Source organism: Lates calcarifer, linkage group LG9, assembly GCF_001640805.2.
Source record: "Lates calcarifer isolate ASB-BC8 linkage group LG9, TLL_Latcal_v3, whole genome shotgun sequence".
NCBI classification, from domain to species: Eukaryota; Metazoa; Chordata; class Actinopteri; family Centropomidae; genus Lates; species Lates calcarifer.
Genome location: NC_066841.1, coordinates 14287735 through 14309250, shown reverse-complemented (window position 1 = coordinate 14309250; position 21516 = coordinate 14287735). Strand labels below are relative to the sequence as shown.

General features: G+C 42.1%; 1 protein-coding gene across 1 annotated transcript in view; it reads right to left on the bottom strand.

The window, feature by feature from the left end:
- Nucleotides 1–194: 194 nt before the first annotated feature.
- The window catches only part of ptpn13 (protein tyrosine phosphatase non-receptor type 13), a 44954-nt gene continuing 23632 nt past the window's right edge, over nt 195–21516 (bottom strand). Inside the window, 42 exon segments of the mRNA XM_051072934.1 lie at nt 195–1783; nt 1872–1934; nt 2552–2767; nt 2849–3186; nt 3276–3366; nt 3452–3553; nt 3555–3601; nt 3891–3988; nt 4082–4137; nt 4229–4335; nt 4442–4531; nt 4635–4800; nt 5105–5260; nt 5593–5654; nt 5744–5829; nt 5999–6209; nt 6373–6544; nt 6750–6905; nt 7050–7209; nt 7305–7687; nt 7781–7879; nt 7990–8204; nt 9110–9278; nt 9374–9459; nt 9556–9649; nt 10911–11027; nt 11508–11989; nt 12130–12261; nt 12415–12522; nt 12718–12807; nt 13427–13480; nt 14338–14444; nt 15182–15605; nt 16434–16596; nt 16716–16898; nt 17318–17470; nt 17650–17788; nt 17920–18070; nt 18488–18659; nt 18779–18853; nt 19936–20149; nt 21240–21339. Of these exon segments, the coding sequence (XP_050928891.1) occupies nt 1706–1783; nt 1872–1934; nt 2552–2767; nt 2849–3186; nt 3276–3366; nt 3452–3553; nt 3555–3601; nt 3891–3988; nt 4082–4137; nt 4229–4335; nt 4442–4531; nt 4635–4800; nt 5105–5260; nt 5593–5654; nt 5744–5829; nt 5999–6209; nt 6373–6544; nt 6750–6905; nt 7050–7209; nt 7305–7687; nt 7781–7879; nt 7990–8204; nt 9110–9278; nt 9374–9459; nt 9556–9649; nt 10911–11027; nt 11508–11989; nt 12130–12261; nt 12415–12522; nt 12718–12807; nt 13427–13480; nt 14338–14444; nt 15182–15605; nt 16434–16596; nt 16716–16898; nt 17318–17470; nt 17650–17788; nt 17920–18070; nt 18488–18659; nt 18779–18853; nt 19936–20149; nt 21240–21339 (6365 nt within the window). The 3' untranslated portion in view covers nt 195–1705.

Genomic DNA, 21516 nt, shown 5'->3' with positions numbered 1-21516 from the left:
TGTAGTAGTTATATGTGGCTGAAGATAAAAGAAGGACCATCCAAAGGAGATTATTATTATTATTCACTCAAGAATGACAAGGTTGACCTCAGTAAAAGTTGATCCCTGAACTCTGCATGTCAGTAGAACCTGTTAGAAGTGTTTCTCCAGCAAACCAGGCTTTAAATGTAACTATAAAAAAACTGTCCCACATATTGAGCAATATGAGCTTTATTGTGTTAAACTGGAGAAGCCAGTAAAGTCCAAAGCTGGTCGGACACATGGCAATGTTTCCAGAATTACTTTACAGTGATGTGATAATGAACTTTGGCACCACATAGTGGTGGAACTGGTGTAAGACAACCCATCTCTACTGCATCACCTCCTGCCTGCTGCTACATTTGCAGCCAATCACATTATTCCATCAGATAGCTTGAAGGTGTGCATTCATTCAGGGTAATTATGTTTAATTATTACATACAGAGAAAAGACAAAGTAACAAAACATGGACAGCTGTAAAATATGCAAAATAATGCAATTGCAGGGCAAAAAATACATTGTGAAGGTTCTGCTGGTCAGTCTTTGTAGAGACTTTAAATGACCTGTTGATTCAGTTGTATAGTCAGTTTGAGGCCAGGGTCTGTGTCTGTGGCATTGTTACACTGTAAGATGTTTGACCACCTTACAAAATAACATCTTTCAATATAATGCAGTACAAAATCATCACAAACTATAGCTCTATTATTTTTATCATCAACGTTTCCGACCGCCTCAGCATATATTCAACATTATAAGCTTCTTTCCTGTATTACTGTGCTGTAACTTCTGTAGTGAATATGTAATCATTTTCAAAGCAGTAGCCTGTTTTTCCATTGAGCACTCTTTTCAATCTAGCATCAACATGTACACCTGTGCACAGGTTGTCGCTTCTCCCCCTCATGATTTTCAGTGGTTTTGTTGCTCAGCAAACCTGTCAAAGCTGTCTGAGGTTCAGTTTTCTATAAATTAAGTTTGTAATGTGATGGGGACTTTTTAAAAAAAAAAAAACACAGCATGAATGACAACAAAGCTGACAAATGTTGCCATTTTTAAACCTATACAACAAGGTAATATGCACAAACATGACAAAAGACAAGGAAAATATTTGATTCTTTTTTTTTTTAAATGAAACTTTCCTCTACATGACATTTAAAATGTGTCCAGTTTAATTTTTAGGAGATGAATATGTACACTTTTAATTTCATCATTTACCTCAGGCAGTGAGCAATTACTGTATAACAGATGTACAAAGCAAATACTGACATAGTATTCTGTCAAGGCATGTTCCAGCATCAAAATAGGATTCAAAATACACAAGTACAATTTTGTTCCACATAAAATATGAGATCATTGATCATTTTTATAATTATTTTAGAATATCCAAGAATCTGGAGAAAAAAAAAACCATTAGTGTTCTCTTGTAGGTGACAATGGGAAATACAATCAGCAGTTCTCATAAATGCACTGAAAGGGAGTAGCAGCCAAAGAGAGAGAACTCAAAAAGCAAACATAAAAATATAGACTTCTTTAAAAGGATTTACTCTCAAGGAACTGAATATTTTAAGGCATTTTAAAAACATATAGTGTAATTTGGCAATTTCTGCCTGTGTCAACTCTGCATTTTTGTTTCTCTCGTGAAACAGTCACCCAGCCTCTCTACACAACGGCGACGATATGTGGTTTTCTACTATCCTGAGATGTTTTCCTCTGCTTGAAGGCATCTGAGGACGTAGAGGATCACTTGATAGCAGAAAATATATTGGTCCTATAAAAAGAAAGGGAAATGAGTGAGAAATCATGTGAATCAAATGAGATGTAGAATTAATGTAGTTAATACTAAAAGCGAAAATCACCTCTGTCTGGACCATTCCCTGTCTCTGAAGTCTCATGTTCCTTACGACATCTGAAATATCAAACTACAAAAAAATATCAATTAGATTTTAATAATCTTGGACGAAATGAATAAGAATAGCATGCTCCTTATTAACAATACAATCGTGATCTGGTCAGTGGACAGCTTTAAGTATGTCAGTCAACACTTGGCATTAGACTGTCGTCTCCATATGTGTCTTGAAAGACCACTTGTGATTGGATCTCACTTCTTCACTTTATATGCAACCCAGTCAGAGGCAGCAATGCACCTCCCATGCTTAGTCTGCCAGGAATTTAAAGAAGGAATCAAAACAGCAAAGGCTGGGTCTATTTCTTGGCGTGTTCCAAAGCAGATCGCCTAAGGTGTTTGACACACTTGCAATATATCTCTAAATGTTCTGACCTGCTTACTCTATTTGAGAACCAACTGAATGAGTGTGTATGAGTATACACTTCCATTTATGCAGAGGACATAGGTTAAGTAGGCTGTCCCTCACTGTGGCCCAGGATATATTTGCATACACACTGCTAAAAGAATGTGACTATCCCGACGACTGGATCTATGCGACTGGATCTCAATGCGTCCTCAGTGCGTCTCGGGTGTATTCACACGTGTGCTTTGAGCCGTCCACTTGGGATCGTAGAAGATTGTAAAACTTACATCAGCATCTTTACTGATAAGACCCAGGACCACGTCTATACAGATGAGGGTTCCCGAACGGCCGATGCCTGCACTGCAGTGTGTGATTATCGGCCCTGATCGATGAACGTGCCTCATGTAGGAAATAAACGTGAGCAGCTGCTCGGGTTGTGTGGGCGTTCCGTGGTCGGGCCATCCCGTGTAGTTCAAGTGAGTTACACGCTGGATTTCATTGGTCTGAGGAGGGAATGTACACATTAATGGTGTTTGAGAGGTTAAATTATTATAAGAAAATTAGAAATCTATACAGAAACTTACCTGGACATTTTTGACCTCAATGAGCCGGATGACAAAGTTGTCCAGATACTGGTCTTTGATCAGCGTAATCTGTAACCTGTCGTCCACCATCTCTGCTGTCCTTGGCGTGTCCGGCCAGTACCGCTGACACTTCACTTTGCCGCCCTCGACCTCCTGGGTCATCATGGCGATCACGTTAGACTTCTGCTCCCAAACCATTTGCCAAAAGTCGCCCAGAGTGGTGGGTAAGGGCCCCTGGCAGGCAATGTACATGAAGTTCTCATCCTTCACCGGCATATTGATGAAGTTGGCGTTGATGTAGCCCCCGTCTTTGCCCAGCATAACTCGTGTTGTGTCAACTAAAAGAGATGTGATGAGATGTTAAAATCATATTTGAGTTTCCTATCATGGTACAAATATGGACCAACACATTTGTGGCTTCTCTTACAGGGAACAATGTTCTTGTAGCGATTCTTCTTCTTGTTCTCCTTTGTCTGACCTATTAAACAGTCGTCCAGCGGCTGGAGATTTTGAAGATTCTGTCAAGGAAGAAAACAAATGTTCATTAAAGTCAAATGAATTACAATCAGTTCATATGCACTGAAATTCAAAGCAGATTCTTACTTCAAACTCCTGCAGTGGGACTTTCTGCTCCAGGAGCCCCCTCATCATGCGGACCACAGTGTTGAGCTTTGGGCCCGTGTACTGGCCATCGGGGACCACTTTGCACGAGGGGCAAAGAGGTCAGCTCATCCTCTGTGATGATTGGGCCATCTGTGGAAATGTGAAAGTGAAGGAATTGAAAATGACAAAACTAATGGCCCAAAAACTTGCTGTTAGTGTATTATAAGAAATAAGAAATTTAACACTTCCTGTATATATTTATACAGGTTATTGCACCCAACCCTACAAATACTGACACTAAGAGGGTCTGTATATGAACCACTGAATAACTGTTATGTGCCCAATTACTTGTAGTTTATTTTGACTCCATCCTCACTGCTGTTACCAACAAATTAAATGTTGAAATCTAGATCTCGTCTGGCCTCCCCTTCGGTCTTACCATCTCTTGATTTGGAGTTCATGTTTTCAATGGGCAATTCATCACTTCCCCATGTGATTTCATCTTCATCTGGCTGTCCAGCACCCATTTGCAGATAGCTGTTGATTTGAGCAGACAAACAGCAAAAAGATGTGAATATGCTCGTAACCCTGAATATGATAAGGTGTACATCCAAATAGCAAAACTCTTACTTTTCATTCCTCGGATCGTCAACACTCTCCTCTTGCCATTCCACTTTACGGGAGCTCTGATTATGTAAAAGTCATTGAAAAAACAAAACAATCAGATGTAATCAGTGTATAGTTTCATTGTTCAAGTCTGGTGGGTTTGATTTGTACCTCAGGAGAGTCGTCAGGTAGAGAGGAGCCATCACAGTCTGTGTCCTCAGAAAATTCTGCGCTGTGCTCGGTTTCTCTTTTCTGCTCTAGTGGACCATCGTCATAGTCTGTTAAACAAGGAAACGTAGTTTAGTTTGTAAAGTTTACAACTTTATTTGATTTACATATTCCTCCATTTTATTCAATTACACTCCCTAGTCTGTACTGGTCTACCTATTGGTGGTATGGGAGGAAAGCTGCCAGATTTCAGCTCATCATGGGGAGTACTCAGCTTAGTTTTCACCCCACTGTCCTCACTCAGATCTGAAAGCGACAGAGTTAGATCGTCATAAATTATTCAAATAGGAAAAAGAATTTATCGGTCAAAACCTTTCATAAATCTCATACTTTGGGTCTCTGCTCATACCTGTGTTTCCATTGCACTTGTCAGAGTTGATGGGTAGATAGGCGAGGTATGTGTTTGGGTTCTGGTCTGGCGGTCTGGACACTATGAGATGTACCAGGCCTTTAGCTTTACGGATGGTGGTGACAGCTTTGGTGTGGGACACGCCTGTCATTAATTCGTCATTCACCTACACACAAAAACAGACCTGTTGTTAAAACCTTTAAGAGAGGGCTGTGTATTGTCTTAGAAGGTCCAGAGACAATTCACAGTATTGAATACATACGGGGCAACATTTTCAGTTTAATCATCATAGACAGGGCAAAGCATACGCATGTGGTTTTCTATTTCTTGTATCAGAGCTAATAAGTTCATAGTGAGGGCAGAGGAGGCAGATAGTGGACATTGTAACAGTAACAGAATATCTATTATCTATTTGTTAAACAAAAGTACATTTGTTAAATTCTGAGCAGCAAATGTCACCCAGCACTCACTTTCAGCAGCCTGTCTCCCACTTGCAGCTGGCCCAAGGACTCTGCTACTCCTCCCGGTGTGATGGATTTGACAAAGATCCCCCTTTCCCCTCCGATCACAGAGAAACCCAGACCTCCAGACTGCGGCTTCTCCAGATCCAGCTTTATGATCTCCTCCTGCACATTCAACAAACAAACGATTGTCATTCATGATTCAAAACTAAGCAATACGTCCCTTATGGCAATAATCAAGATTTTGATGTTAATGATCAGAAAATTAATGCAGTAAGAGTATTTATCCACTGATGCATGTCTTGGCCTACATGCATTTATCTTTGCCATTAACAGTACAGCTGCTAATCACTGTAATCCTTAGCCACAAAAACACCACCAACTTTTCTAGCTATTTGCTTTGTTGTAGACAGAAATAATAAAAACAAGAAGTTTTAATTGAAGTCCATCAACAGAATATACAGAGAGAAAATAAATATACATTTCCTTAAACGTACCTCTAAAGGACAAAGTGCTGCAAGGCACTCTGTATCTCTTGGATCTTCCCCCTTAAGAAACCCTTAAATGGAAAACAATGTTGCAGTTACATTCAAAATAAAAGACCCAAGCAAAATGTCACAGGTGGCACTTTTAGGTAGTGAAACATACCATTCATGCTGGATAAAACCTTGGGGCCAATGTTGTTGTTGAGAAAGGAGACACTTTTCTGCCCAGGAAAAACAGGCTTTCCATCCCTTTGAGCCAAAAGAAAAAAAAAAAAGAAGTTATTGGAATGACAGCACATACAGTATGTTGTGCTAAAAATAACCTTCTGTGATGCCATCAAGATGAAAAACCAACACTGACTCAGCATGAAAAATTCCACTTAGGCTACACATGTCATTCTCTGTTAGTACAAAATACCTTGTGGCCTTGAGCGTGAGGTTGTCCAGGGAGAGCTCCAACAGTCTCGTGCTCTCACTGAGAGTCAGGTCCTGGGTGGGTGCGCCATTGACGTAGTGGATTAGATCGAGTGGTCTCAGGCTGCCTTCCTCGAAGGCCAGCGAACCTGGCAGGATGTCTTTCACAAACAAGACTCTGTACACGCTGTCACTACCACCGTCCAGTAGCAAACCTGGGGGTGGAAAGAGGAGTACAACAATTTACACATGACCTAAAGCACTAATCCCTGATGTAACATCTGGGAAGGTTTGCAAGACAGACAAATGATAGACATAGGTGCCTTAATTTAAGACATGTCGAGGGGGGGGTATCATGTGACACGGGCTGTTTCTTACCAAGTGGTTCTTGGTTGCCTTTGAAACAAATGTCAGGTAGCAAGTGGGCTTCAATGGGGGGCTTGGGAGCCTCCAGTACCCTCCCCACCACCAAATCAACTACCCGAGGGGCAGCACGCACAAGATCGACCACTTCAGTGTGGCCCATATTGCTCACATCTGTGTCGTTCACCTGTGAATAGAAAATAAAGGTTTCACTCATTATGGATTTAAACGTATAGATGTTATAGAGATGCTAAACCTGCAGCTTAGCCTAGCATAAAGACTACCAGCACCTCTAAATTTTACTAATTTGTTCTGTTTGTTTGCTCTTTGAGCAAAATGAATGCACCAAAAATATCTCATCTGAGACTAAGGGATTAGGAATGAGTTCGTACCATTATCATTCTGTCCCCAGGCCTGAGCCTTCCATCGCCTTTGGCTGGGTCCTGGACGATGTCATGGATGTAACACCCATGATCATTACCTTTGGTGAGGGTGAAGCCCAAGCTGCCTTTTTCTGACTTCATCAAGGAGACTTTGAGCTCAACTTCCTAACAACAGAGAAAAAATTACAGTACTGGCATAAGTATTGGTCTAGACAAATCTTTCAAATTTAGATGCTTGTCGTAGTTGAACCCCTCTTTAGATCATCAACTTCCTATCTATCCCAAGAGTTTCCCTTCCTTAGTCCTTACCGGAACAAACTCCTCCACGTCCTGTCCATTGCCAGAGACAGTGAGGTTTAAGGGCAGAGGCAGGGGAGGAGGCAGTGGATCTGGGCTTGGAGCAGAGGGGGAGGAAACCATATGCATGGGGGATGACTCCAGATCAGTTGTCACAGGAGATGAAGGATGCCTATCGAGACAACCACAAAGACAATCTTGTATGAGATATCAGAAAATATGATAAATGCAGATGATATGACCATTATTTTGACACTGATCAGGTACCTCTTGCTGAGGTCTGATCTAGTCATTGACAGGTTCGGGGAGTAGAAGGCTGAGTGGATGGTGTCGTCCATTTGGCCAGTGCTGTCGAAGCGTCCCATTCCTATGTTGCTGCTGGGGGTCTGGTAGACACTCCGCTCCCAAGTTTGCCTGCTGTGCTCCAGGGTGCTTGGGCTGAAGGCCTCCTCCACCTCCTCGTCCCCATCCGTGCTGTCACTGTAGCTGTTGTGCCTGCCGGGGGTTTTTTGCAGCAGCCTCTCTAGAGCCTCCTCCACAGGGCGTTGACTCTTCCTGGCCTGCGGAGCTGGAGGAGAGGTCGCCCTGCCTATGCTCAGGCTGGGCTCCACCTGGGTCAATGGCTCCTTTCGGGGTGATGGCATGGGTGTCTGGGAAGAAATGAATTCAAATTAAGTTTTAAGCAAAAAGTGGTGCTTGACAGTTGCACATAGTAGTAAGGGACAAAAAAAGGTATAAGTTACCAAAGCTGAAGTATCCATTTCAGGAAGTATACCGGGTTCAGGTCTACAGAGGAGCAAAGTCACCTCCTGTCCTGTCCCTCGCAAGGCTGATATCACCTCCTATGTGCACACAAGGCAGGACACACACAAAGTCCAAATAAATAATAGTATCAAACAGCTTTTATTTCCATTTATATCAAGCTGTGACAGAGAAAAGATGTCTTACGTACATGTTGTGAGAGTCCTTTGAGGGGTGTTTGATTGACCCGCATGATGACGTCGCCCACGTTAATGCGACCGCTCTCTGCAGCTGGTTGACCGGGAAACAGCTTTTTAACGCGCACCATGCTGGAGCCGGGGGGCTCGTCGGGGATGTTCTCCTCTCTGCTGAAACTGAAGCCCAGCCCTGATGTGTTCTTCAGCAGACGCACATCAAACACATTGTCTGTTGGGACAAAGACACAACTGTCAGTTAAGTGAGAATGTGGATGTGTGGGATAGGTCCCCAAAGAAATAAGTGCCTAATGGCAAACAAATCAAAAGTTATTGTATTGTGTTTTGTCAATCTATTACCTACGTCTGGTTACACACAGGAATCAAAATTTAGCGGCAATGCAAGCTGAGAATGAAACAATGCTGGGTAACTGCCTAAGATCATACACTGTCAACATACCCCTGTGACACAATACCACAAGGGTGAATAGATCATTAGATGGTACAACAACAAAATGTATTTTGTGAGGTCACAGTGACTTTGCCTTCTAACCACCAAAATCCAATCATCCAAGTGAACATTTATGCCTAATTCGAAGAAATTCCCTCAAGGCGTTTCTGAGATATTGCGTTCACAAAATAATCCAAAAACATAATGTCTGCGGCCACGGCTGTTGTCTGCATGGAGGCATAATGAGCAGTTCTAGGAAAGCAGTGTAATGAATTCCTTCAAACAGACCAGATACTGAACTCTAAATAGGCAGCAGTGTGCTGCTAATGGGCTGGAAACACATGCTCATTTTCTTTCAAATGAAATTAGTAACAGCAAGTTACTTTGGTCACAGTGAACAGGGGATCTTGGTGTAATACTATAGAAGAATATATGACCTAAATAATAAGCATGATTTCCTGCTTACTTTCATCACCATCCTTCTGGACTGTAAACATTTATACAAGACTAGATGGACTCAGGGTGTAAGGAAAGAGCTTTAACCAAAATAAATATGCTGAGTCAATAACAGCTCCCTTCACAGATTAGGGAATACTAAAATGGGTTTCCTTTATGTGCCATGTAACAATCCTGAAATAACCAAGCTGGTTAAGAATGCTACATTTTGTACCATTTTGCTGCCTCACCTTTCGTAACAAAGCTGTACTCTGGTTTTTCTTTGACCTCATGTGGCTGCTCTTTGCTCTTGGTCTGGTCTCGGTCACTGTCGGCACATGGTGGAGTGCACTGAGGTGTGAGAGGAGCGTGGACACTGTCTGCAGGCAGATGCCCCTTCTCCAGCAACAAGTGCACTGTCTGAGGGTGGAGATGATTCACTTAGTGTTACTAGCCAGCTGGCGGAAGCTGAACAGCTTATCAGCGAGGAGCTCATGGGAAATGTCATGCCTCACCTGCCCAGTGTCTCTGAGAGCCTCGACTGCTCGCTGATGGGTGGCCCCCTCCAGACTTTTTCCATTGACGGCCACAACCCGGTCACCTGAGTATAGGACAGACACACAGTGGTCAAGACACAAAAGAAACACTCTTGTTTGTTCCAGTATTTTAAAATCCCATTCAGTGTCACAAATGCTACCTTTCTGTATCCTTCCATCAAGCTCAGCTGCACCTTTTGGTATGATGGCTTTGATGTAGATGCCTCCATGTCGAACGGTTGTGTTGACTCCCCCCTAAGAAATGAACACAACTCTCAGTCTAGTCGACCAAAGAGAAAATCATGTATTTTCTATGAGGGTTGGTGGGAGGTGTGGAGGGTTTTTTTCATCTGATAAATGATAAATGCTTTGTCTGCACTGTGGATTCAGGGGCAGAATTTTAGATACATAAGGTACATTATATTTTACAATTATTGTAAAGAAATTATCAACCAAACTGCACAAGAGAAACACCTGAAAGCCGTCTTTACCGTAAGTTAATCTGTAGTGGTGACATGTTTTGTGCATACGTTTATGGACCTTACCATAGATCAGGGTTTGTCCATGTGAACAGTGCACAATAACTGACACAGATTTAGGTATCATAGGGTGCTGAAATTTCAGATACACCTTTAGGTGCGTATGTCATCTGCATCTGTCAGCTGCTTCATTACTGATGAAGCCCATTGCACCAGAAAGAAATCAAGTGTATTTACTTTTTCAGCAGTTGATTTTCTTCCCTTGTCTCCCCACTCACTCTGATCCAATATGGTTCTTTTGATTGTGCTTTGGTTGAATTTTCTAATTATTCCTTACAAAGTTAAACAAAGCATTTATCATTTCACAATTATCATTTAGTTGCAAATGAAAAAAAACCTCCACTGTGATGTTACTGACAAAATTACTGAGAGGTTAAATCTTAATGATCAGAGATGATGTGAATTTCTATCCGGTGCCCATTTAGTTGTGATGGTCTTGATAATGGACTTATTGTTCAGTTGAATTTCATGTTTTTATTACTGATGCAACACACCACTCAATCAGTTATTATTATGATCCAATCCTGGTCTGAAGACACACAGTCAATGATTTGTTATTGAGTGTTATTGTGTCTGAGGAGTAAATGAACCCATGCTAATCAATAGGGTGATGAAAATCTGTTAAAAAGAAATTATATTAGTGGCACTCCAGTGAATGGCAAACATGTAGGCAGCCATGAGAAAGCTCACTAGCCAGTCCTGTTTAAATTGTTTACGGTCCTTACTGTGAATGCTCTAAAGATAATTTGTGATTTTATTTCATTTTTTTCATTCATGCTGATTAAAGACATAAAAGGTGGAATGCAAAATTAGTTTGGTGGATGATATTCCCACAAGAGCTTCCAAATCTGACTACACACAGCGTTACAAAAGCAAACCAAACCAAGCGGCATACAAACACACACAGACAACAGTGACAAAATGAGGGGGGGAAAGGGGCAAAACAAAGAGAGGGTGAAAACCTTGCCGAACAGTACCGTGACACTTATGCCCAGGCTGCTGTCTTTTTTGGACAGCTCAACGTCAAATAGATCTCCTGGACGGAGACTATTGACCCCTGGGGCATTACCATTTAAATTTTCCTTGATGTATTCCTGCAAACAGAGAACATGGTATTAAGTTGAATTATCACAAGCTGGAACATGCAGAGAGAAAAAGGGGATTAAGAGAGAGTGAGGAAGCTGAACTGGATAATGCTGAGAGGAAAGGAGCAGATACAACATTCAGGGAATGACATGCAGTGTTCAGGTAACAAACTGCCTTGCATTGACATTGTGATGACATTGCAATGACAGGCAAAGATTAAATACAACAGGCAGTTAGTTGTACCAAGCATCTGACAGGTAAAGTGTAATGCTTGTTTGCAGAGGAACCATTTTTATCCTATCCCATTAACAAAAGTTATTTTAATGTACAATAATAATAATAATTTCTGTTAACTTTTATTTGCTTCACTGGGGTTTAAAAAAACCTTTTATGACCTTGTGATTAATAACTCTCCTGAGCAGACAACTACTATGTAAGATGATGTATAAGAGCAAAGACTACTTTTATGGCAATAAATTCATCAATGCAAAAGCTGCACCTTTTTGACCTTTGACCATTTTCTCTTGACTACTGGAATATGTCTCCTCATCCATGTCTGAATCCCCCCAGTCAGAGTGCTCAGAAACTTTGGGAGCCTCTGACACTTTAGCTTTTCTAGTTTTGGGTGGCAGAGCCGGCGGCGTAGGATCCGAACCCACGTTAGGTTCTGGTCTCTGATGTTGGGCACTGGCTGCAGCTGTGGCTCTTTCTAGGCACTGCTGAACTCCATTGACTGGGGGTTGGCTGATTTTAGTGACACTGCTCGTCTTGGAGTCCTGAGAACTGAGGTTGGTGTGCTGGTGGACTGGGGAGGAGGCAGCTGATGGCGTGCCAGCGCTGTGGAGAGGAGGGCTGGGGCTTCCTGTTCCCACACGCTCCTCTGACGAGGTATCAAGGTCTAGTTCTCGTCTTTGGCCAGGATTAAGCGCCTTCAGTGAAGACTGGTAGGGGACATAGCCTGAGGAGGATTCTGTCATAAATAAAGACCAACAACAGGGATATTAGTTTACAAGTCTATTAGTAAGAGAAATTGGCATTGCAGTCTGTTCATGATAACAAAAAATACTTACGACCATGAATTTTACAAAACACTCGTGTCCCTGCTTTTACCTTTGTAGAGCCTCTCTTTGGGCTGTGACACCACCAGAGTAACGTCATCAGGAGCATTTTGAAGGATATCAATCGTGGCTGCATGAGAGAGCCCTTCCAGGTTCACATCATTCACAGAGATCAGTCGGTCACCTGCATCAACATTACAACTGTTACTCACATGGAAGATAAACAGGTGTGGCAGGACAGAAAACTGCTAACCACCAACCATCAAAGCGGACAACAAAAGATACCATAATGTGCTAATTTAGGAGAGGGGCGGGGGGGGACAAAAAACAGGCCTACCAGGTTTGAGACAGCCGTTGACATCAGCAGGACCCCCAGGAGTGATTGAGCTAATGATGGTACCAAGATCCATACGACCAGAGTTCTCCCCTCCGACAACCTGGAAACCTAGAGAGCACAGACGAGCACAAATAGATGGAAACACATAACCGTGAGTGCACACTCAAACACAAAACATCAGGGGAACACAAATGTCTTGAATGCAATTTTATACTATTTGTCAACTCTGGCAGTAGAGAGATGGCAGCAGAGACATGCATGAAATTGAGTTGTTATTTTGAGGAAATGCAAATACACCCTTACCCAGGCCATATTTCACATCTTTTTTCAGGTTTACAGTTGCGATTTCTCTCTCTGGAGATGGCAAGGCATTGAGCTTTTTCTTGAGTGAATCTGTGAAGTGCAAAAAAACACATGTGATATTTCTTCTATTTACTGGAATGTACTACAAATGCATTGTATATAAGCTCTGTCATTTCTGCCTGGTGCATATTGTGGTGAAATCTTGGTAAAATTATTTCACAGGGGATATACAGTCAGCCACTCTGAGAGCATTGGTATATCCACACTGTAATTATTAATTAATCAGCCCAGGCAGGCATACAGTGTAGCTGACCGGCTCCTACTTTAGCACTGTTGGCTAATGGGCCTGAAAAGAGGGGTTAAGCTAGGATGAAAGGGAAGGTCATGAGTTCAGTGCCAAGCATGAAGCTATTAAATGGTGGGACCGTGGCCAGAGTTAAGTTCCATGAGCAGGCAGCACGAAGAGGACAGAGACTCAATTCTGCATTATATAACTGTGATTTAGGACTTTTTTTTAATTTGTGCATTTGTACTTGGCTGTGCCACATGTGGTTCAACAGATTGTGGGAGGATTGAGAATGTTATAAAATAGGTGATGGTGGAGAGTGCTGAGGGTATTTGCTGCATTTTGACATTTACTTTATACAAATCCTACACACCCAGAGTCTAAGTATGTGGGGAAATTAGAAGCAGAAATTTCAGTACCTACCATTAACAGAGGCTGGGGTTGAAGGTGGGCCAGAGGAGCTGTGCATACTGACCCCTGCAACAGAACACAAGAGGTCAGCAAGGCTATGCTTTGGCTTTTGTGCATTATACAGAACAATGACGCCTGTGTGTCTGTCTCTCTGCCAATTTATAAGTCATAATATAGGGGAGTGTTTACAGAAACATGTACTGTCATCAATGATTAACACATGCCGAATGTCCCTGCATGATGAGACCATTTTATATGTATACAAGCGTATTAGATGAGTTCTAGAATTTTCTCTGCTCTCTCAGTAAAAGAATCTGGTTTTCCAACCTTCCTCTGTAATTCAATGAAAATTATAGACAAGTTGATTCAAATCTACTCTGTGTGCCAAGTGTTAGTTTTTCATTTTGGGCAAACTGCATTAAAAAGCTGCATATCATGCAAGTCAGCCACTGCAGCAGCAACAGTCCAAGTAAAAACAATAATTCTTAACATGCAAAAATACTGAATGCAAAATTTGCCACCTGTTTTTCCTACTTACGATTGACCTGCTACAGTGTAGCCAGAAATAGCAACATCCACTGCAGTTCCCTTATCTTACTCTTGCTTGATTTCAGTGCACACTTTACTTGATATACACTGTCATCATACTTTTTTGCTTTGCTAATGTTGGTAAGAATGGTGCTTGTGATCAACAGTTACCTTTGAGACTTTATACATTCAGGTGAATTGCTGAAGTCTATTTAAGATTAACAGCATCTGACTTTGAATTTTCTGGATTTTTTTCAATCTCCCTGGAGAGTGAGCGGTGCACAGTGACTGCTGGTGAAATATATGTGTTGTTACTGCTCTAATCTCTAATACCAGAGCCACCAGCCATGCTTCACTAGAGAAAAGCATCATTCTGCACAGGTCAGCATCCTTACCTACTACATATGCTTGGCCAGTATCCTCTATGGAAGAAGAATCAGATTCTTTTTTAGACCTGCTGAGGCTCCAGACTGGGCTGCCGTGGGACACTGTACCAAATGACCTGAGAATGAGAGAGCGAGCAAGAGAAGACAATTAGAATGAGGAAGCAAGTTGCCTCACTGAACAGGGGCAGGGGAACCAAAGGGAGATTGAGTGTAAAAAAAGGTGCGCTCTGCTACACTTCTTCACTCTTTATGCTTTTATATCCACAGAATCCTGCTCAACTTAAAATCCCCTGTGTCGTTTGTGAAGCTGACACGAGAGGGAGCAACTGGCATAAAAACAGGTTTGTTACTAATTAAAATAGGAGCACATGATGGTAGGCTCAATCTGACAAAAACACAAACACAGACACAAGGGCGCGTTTGCACCCACACACACACACAGACCCCCAGAGGGTTAATTAGAAGCTGGAGGCAGAGTTCTCTGTGTCTCTGTAGTGTAAGGCAGAGCTAGTCCCAGTAACAAGTCTTCACTTAGTAACCTGTCCTGAAGTGAGCTTGGAGACTCTGACACTGACAACTTAACAGAGAGACTACTAATAGGCACAAGATACCAATGCCTAAACTGAGCTTGAAATAAGTTTTCAAATGACTAATTAAAGGAGTAGAAATGCATAAATTTAGTCTAGTTTCTACATAGTTTGATGGATGGGAAAGTAATGACATAGCATAGAAGTAATGTCTGACATTTACAACAAGCACTGTAATTTTACTCAATATTACTGTCTCACATATGCTTGAATAGTTGGGAACCAATCTGGTTTTTGCTTGTAACATTTCACTTCTCCTGACTCACTTGTCCTGCTGTTGTGACAGGGAGTCTGTGTCTGAGCTGGCTCGCTGGTGTTGCTGGAAGTGAGAAGCTACTTGGTTGGGCTGCGGCTGACTCAGTCCACTGTGCGACTGGCCATGATATGACTGTGCTGCTCGGTGCTCTGGGGACTCTGGCATCTGTCCAAGGTTGTGGTGGGAGCGGCTCATTATCCGTGGGTTGGAATGGACCGTGGAGGCTGCTGGATTGAAACCCGGAAAGTGAAGCTCATCTTGGACTAATATTGGGCCAGATGGTGCCTTGTTGAGGGCCACCTCTGAGTACGAGATCCTCTTCAGGTGGTCTGGGTTGGAGCGTGTTGATAAGCTGGGGGCCAGGCTGCCTGAGATGACTGTCCCCCCCACTGAGTCTCCAAGAGAATACTGTAGAATGCTGAGGGGGGAGTTCTCTGATCACCAGGAAGGACATGAAAACAGAAAATTGTTGTTAATAAAACAAAGCAGGGAAATTCCAAAGAGCTGTTGATGTGTGTCATTCACAGTCCTCAGCAGTCTGAAGTAAATTATTGTCTAGATGGAAAAGCATACACTGTACTCTAAACTGGTGAGTAAATCTGTATTTTCTGGATCATCATCATCGCTAATGGTCTCATCAGTCATCAACTTATTAACCTAGTTATGACTTTATGTCAGCAATCAGGCAGTTCAGACTGCGATGTGGACCAAGTAGAATGAAACCATATGAAACCAAGCCATACACTATGAAAAAGACAACCCATTAGATTAATGTTATCCATAAATGTTTGATTTACCCTGTATATAATGAGAATAGATGCGCAGAAGTGAAAATTGAATACAGAGATCAGAAAGCTTCCAGGATGTCTGACATAGGATGATAAAGATTATATGCCTATTTGTTCAAAGCAATATTATTCATTTATAATTTCTATTTAGTAATTAATAAATATTTAGAAAAAAATCATAATCATAGGTATGGGATAGGATATGGAACAGAGATTTTATTTTTTGGTAAATGACTAATTTTAAGAGAGGGAAATCAGTGGACATTAGCTTTTTTCTGAAGACAATGTGCAAAATGGCTGACACATGCAGCTGACATTATCAGGAGATCTGCCTTTCTCTGGTAAGTCTACCATGTGAAACATTTTGTGACATGATAATATTTCTCCCAGTGATTTTAAATCTAAACACTTGCTGGCCAAATAATCACATGTCTGAGCCTGAGGTCACATGATGATATATTCTAAATCTCTTACCTAGGTCCTGCAGCTCCTGGTTGTTTTGGCGCGCCTTCATCTGCAGGTGGAACTTGTGCTGGTCAGAGCAGAGCTGTAGCAGATACTGACACGTCTTGTTGCTGTCTGTCTGAAACAAGTGCTTAATCCCATCCGACGTGTTCTGAAGGCAAATCTTCTTTTTCTTCAGGACAATGAGTTAAACATTAAAGTGGAATCGAGTAGACTAATTTTAGTGAATAAACTGCATTTACAGTAGAGTGGCATAGTTTTATTCCTGATAATATAGAGACTGATACATACTGTAAAGGAAATCTTCTTGGTCTCCCTCCAGGGGAACCTTAGCACCGGGGTACGATTTCCGTTAAGAACTTCAAAGATGAGCACCCCCTTGGAATAGACACCCAGCATGATGCCTGTCTGGGACCTCTTCTCAGGAAGCACCCGATGGAAATGGACTCCATACTCTGTCAGCCTCTGGCTCACCTTTAGGATAACCAAAACAGGGAGTCTAAAATTTCTCAAAAACCAACATCACTGAGATAAAGGGAAGGGATGTGAATGCGTATTGAGATAGATTAAAATAGAATAAACTTTTCATTGGTTCAGTCATCCAAAATGAGAGCACATACAATATGATTCAATGGTGCTCAGTGGCATGAAGCAAATACAGCCGCATTAATAGACTGTGATCTTTAGTCGCACTCCTCCTCCTCCCCTCCTTCCTGGAACAACTGCCATTTGGTGCACTTGAACCGTTCATCAGGTTTGTTACAAAATAAACAGATTACCCGCACATCACTACACAACAAATGGAGAGTGTTGCAAGTGTTGTAATAACTGAGAATATATTGGTACTTATTCTGTCTAAAACCACGATTCCTGTTAACTCTGGTCTTACTGACCTTGAGGAATTCAAACTCTGCTTCTGACTCGGATGCTCCATAGTAGTTGCTGTGAAGTTTTGGCAGCTCCTCCTTGATGGTCGTCTGGTCCACCTTATCCAGGACAGTCACTGGCAGGTAGTGCTCCAGTCTGAAATAGGTCTTTCCGTGGAGCTGTGGCACAGAGTTTAGCAGCAATTTGTTATTTCATGAAATTTAATGACTCAAACTTTATTACTTTTTGTTTTACATAAGATTTATGTCAAAAGCAATACTTTCTGGTTTATATAATGATAAAAACTAAAAAAGATATATAACTTAATTGTTGTTATCTAACTGATAACACACAGTACCTCAGGCTGGTAGTCACTAAATTCAGCCTGCAGTGCCAGTGAAGCAAGCAGCATGGCATTTTCTGTGTTACAGCGCATCCTCTCCTCCAAGATATCCTTCCTCAGCTGTAGGTAGTACTGATGCTTGGTCATAGCATGCCTGTTATCCACAGTAAAGTAGGTTATTTTACAGTTAATAAGCAACACCTAACACCTAAATATACTGTTCTGTAACAATGGAATCAATGTGTCACTTTAGGTTTCAAGCTGATTACCAACACAGATACTTACTGTATGAAGTTGACATCATCAAGGAAGAATTTGATGCGTAAGAAGAGATTAAAAGGCACGTCAGATTTCCTCTTCTTAGGATCCTCCTTCCATCCCTCTGGGGCCACTTTGGACAGTTTGGCATCAGGATCGACGAAGAAAAACTCATTTTCTGTGCGTGTGATTTTTTTAGGAGGAGAGAGTGGGGTGAGTGAAGTAAAAAGGAATCAATCAGTGAATTTAGGCTGGCATAGGTTTTGCATTTTTAATGAGACATCAGGTGTGGAAACTGAAAACACTATGAACCTCTGCACTAAAAACTAATCAAACCACATTTAATATGCTTGACTTGTAATCTTGCGGTTGTATGCCTTGCATTTAATTTCTCTAGAATAAATTTTGTGCCATTTAAAAAGCCTTTCATGACCAACACTGGATCCCTAGACTAATAACAGTTATGGTGAGGTAACCACATAACACAACTAAGTACACACTCACATCTGCAAACATACAAGACTTATCACTTGTGTACCTGACACATACACAGGTACACAAAAGCACCTCAAACCACAGGTACAACATACTGTACCTCTGAGGTATGCAAGGCCAAAGAGATGGTGCTCCACGAGCCCGATGTGGGCAACCACCATATCAAGAACGTCTTTACACACTGCCTTGATGTCACAGCTCAGCTCCAGCTTTTGGCCATTCAGCAGCACCACACCCACCTTCCTCTGCACCTCCTCCACCTTTCCACGTTTCTTGTGGGTAAGAAAGAAAAAGGGACGGAGTGATGAATTAGAAATGGGAAATAAAACAAGTTCTGTGGCAACACCCATGGACACATTTGCTCATAAGTGGCATAAATTGCCATCCTCACCATTATTGAAGAGGGAACCGATAAAGCAACACACGGCTCGCTGGCCATCTTCACAAACTCAGGCCCATGGAAGTTCTGCCATTGGTGTAAGATAAAAAATAATTGTCACAGAGAGACCTTTAATTTTGTTAAGGGGTCATTTTCAACCTAGGCTCTGTCTATATATGTTTGTAATTATGACAACTGCTTGTGTTTCATCATGTGTTAGGAGTGCTGACCTACAATACAAAACACATGCAAAACACATATATGACCAACTCTGGAAAACATTTTAAATACCTCCTTTCTTCACACTGCGGGTTCAAACCAGTTTTAATAGCCGCTCTTGTCATAAAATTGCAACGATGACAGCTCATGTGACACTTTTAGTGTGGCACACACACACACTTCCTTGTTGGGTTTCTGCTGACAAGTCTCACCAGCAGTGGAAGAGCAAGATTCCTTTGCTTCAGCTGGAAGAATTTTATTCTACTAACTGGAAATCCCCAGATCCAAAATGACATCAGCTTAAAATCTACCAGAGACACGCTAAAGCAAATATGTTTCACCTTTGTAAGTATGATTAACCTAACAGGAGTCATATACAGTATTTGGGGTTCACTGCTGACATCAGCAGATTTGTTCACCCCTTGTGTTTTCATAATTTGTGATGCAGCAGCTGAGGTAAATCCAACTGTACTCAAAAATCCCACATGTCCCACAACCCCACATATTTGTAATTATCATAGGGAGGCTGAAATGAATTATGTCTTCCAGTCAGCAGTTTGTATTTACAGAGCCTCCAGTGAGCACAGCATCAACAACCCAGTTACCAATGAGCTCATGCGAGTTAAAATTGTACATCCATCATCAAATATTGCAATATAAACAAGCTTCAAGCAATGGGTAGTCTGGCCTTGGATGCAGGGAGTTCCCAGTGCAGTGTGTGTGTTGAAATTATGTCTTTAACCACTCTCTAGAGTTGGGTGTATCGTGTGTGTGTGTGTGTGTGTGTGTGTGTGTGTTGATGTGTGGTCTACATCTCCATAGTGACAAAGGAGGTTTTGTATGTAATTACATTAATGCTAATAAAGAAAAATATGTGACTGAAATGTTCCTAAAAGCTGACAACTTCATAAAGACATCTTTGAGTCTGTTAAGTGATGAACTGTGCAAACCTTGGGTTTGCGGAACGGTACAGCAGAGGTATAGAGGGGGTCTCGAAGATCGAGCATGGAAGTGCGAGATGGGGTCAGGGGGTCATCTGCAGAGTAGAGGTTGGCCCTGGACAGCCTGCTGGCCAGGTGGGCCTGGAGCCGCTGCACCTCCTCCTCCTGCTTCTGGAGGAGCAGCTCAGCTCCAGCCAGACCTTCGTCAGCCCCCTCATACTGCCTACAGGGAGAAGAGCAGAGGAGAGTGGGTGTCAGAGCAGTCGGATACTGTCAAAAAGCTGAATGGAAACAACTGTTATCTGCAGATGTCTGCTGTGTGATGCCTGGTGGGATTCGTGTTATTTACTGACTTTTTTTAATGCTTTTGGCATAACAGAGAGACTTAAAAGTAGCAATCACAGGAGGATGTGTCAAACAAAATGCGTTTACACAGAAGACAGCAAATACTGTCTGATTATTTGCCTCCAGCATGAGGGGAAAACAAGTGCTCTGTGCTGTTTGACAGATTGAAAACATGGTTTTTCTGTGGGCACGCACAGCAACAGCAGGCAGCTTGGGTCTGTAGTGCCGGAGATTACAGAGGCAGAGATTGCTGAATGTGGATGTCACATTAGATGACCTCACTAGTGAAGCGTGGGGCTGACCCCGCTGTGCTGCACCAGCTGCGTGTGTGGCCCAGAAGAGCAAACAGGTCAGCTTCATTTGGTGGCTTCCCTGCTCTGTGGTGGTGGTAGTGGTGGTGGTGGGGGGTTGTAGTGAAGGGGGGATTCAAGACGTACACACTCTGGTGCAGTGAGGCAGGTGGTGATATTCATGCAATAACATTTCCCACCCAAACTCAATCATCAAACCGATTATTAAATCACCTTTATAAATGCCACATCAGTGTAGCCAGAAGCAAACACCTAGTCTGGTGGTGGGAGTGGGGAGGTTACATAGTGCCCCCCCCACACACACATACATACACACACAACCAATAATTGTTGATTTTTCTCTATTCTTGGCTCATTTCCATTTCCTAGAAAAATGTTTAGCAAATGGAAAAGGGCCTAAATGAGTTTAAAAAGAGTTATTTTACCATCTCTCAAATTGGGACATGAAAAATAAGTTCAACCTGAGTTACTAAGGTGGCTTTAAGCTTTTGCTCTAGGATGAGAGTCAGGGTGTGCTGTGGTCTTTAACACTGATTAAGTGACAGGATTCTATATGGATTAACTAACAAGTAGCTATAGGTTTGCTGTCTAGGGAGAAAACACAATACTGATATCTTGTTTGTTAAACAGCCACCTGTATACGTATGTCTATGTTACCTGTGTCTGTGTGTGTTGTGACTCGTCAGCGACAGGGCATCGTGCTCAGAGGAGAGTGCCAGCTGGGAGCCGTATCGCCTCGCTTCGCTCGGTTTCTTAGCTGGAAAAGATGCAAGAGTTGTGACATACAAACACAAAGGAGTGAATTTTGCTTTCACATGAACACAATCAAACACACCCATCTCTAGATACAGACACCCAGAGTGCACTGCAAACGTACATGCATGAACATGTGTCGAGGGAGGTGGAGTAGTTACTGCAAAATGAAATCAGGTCA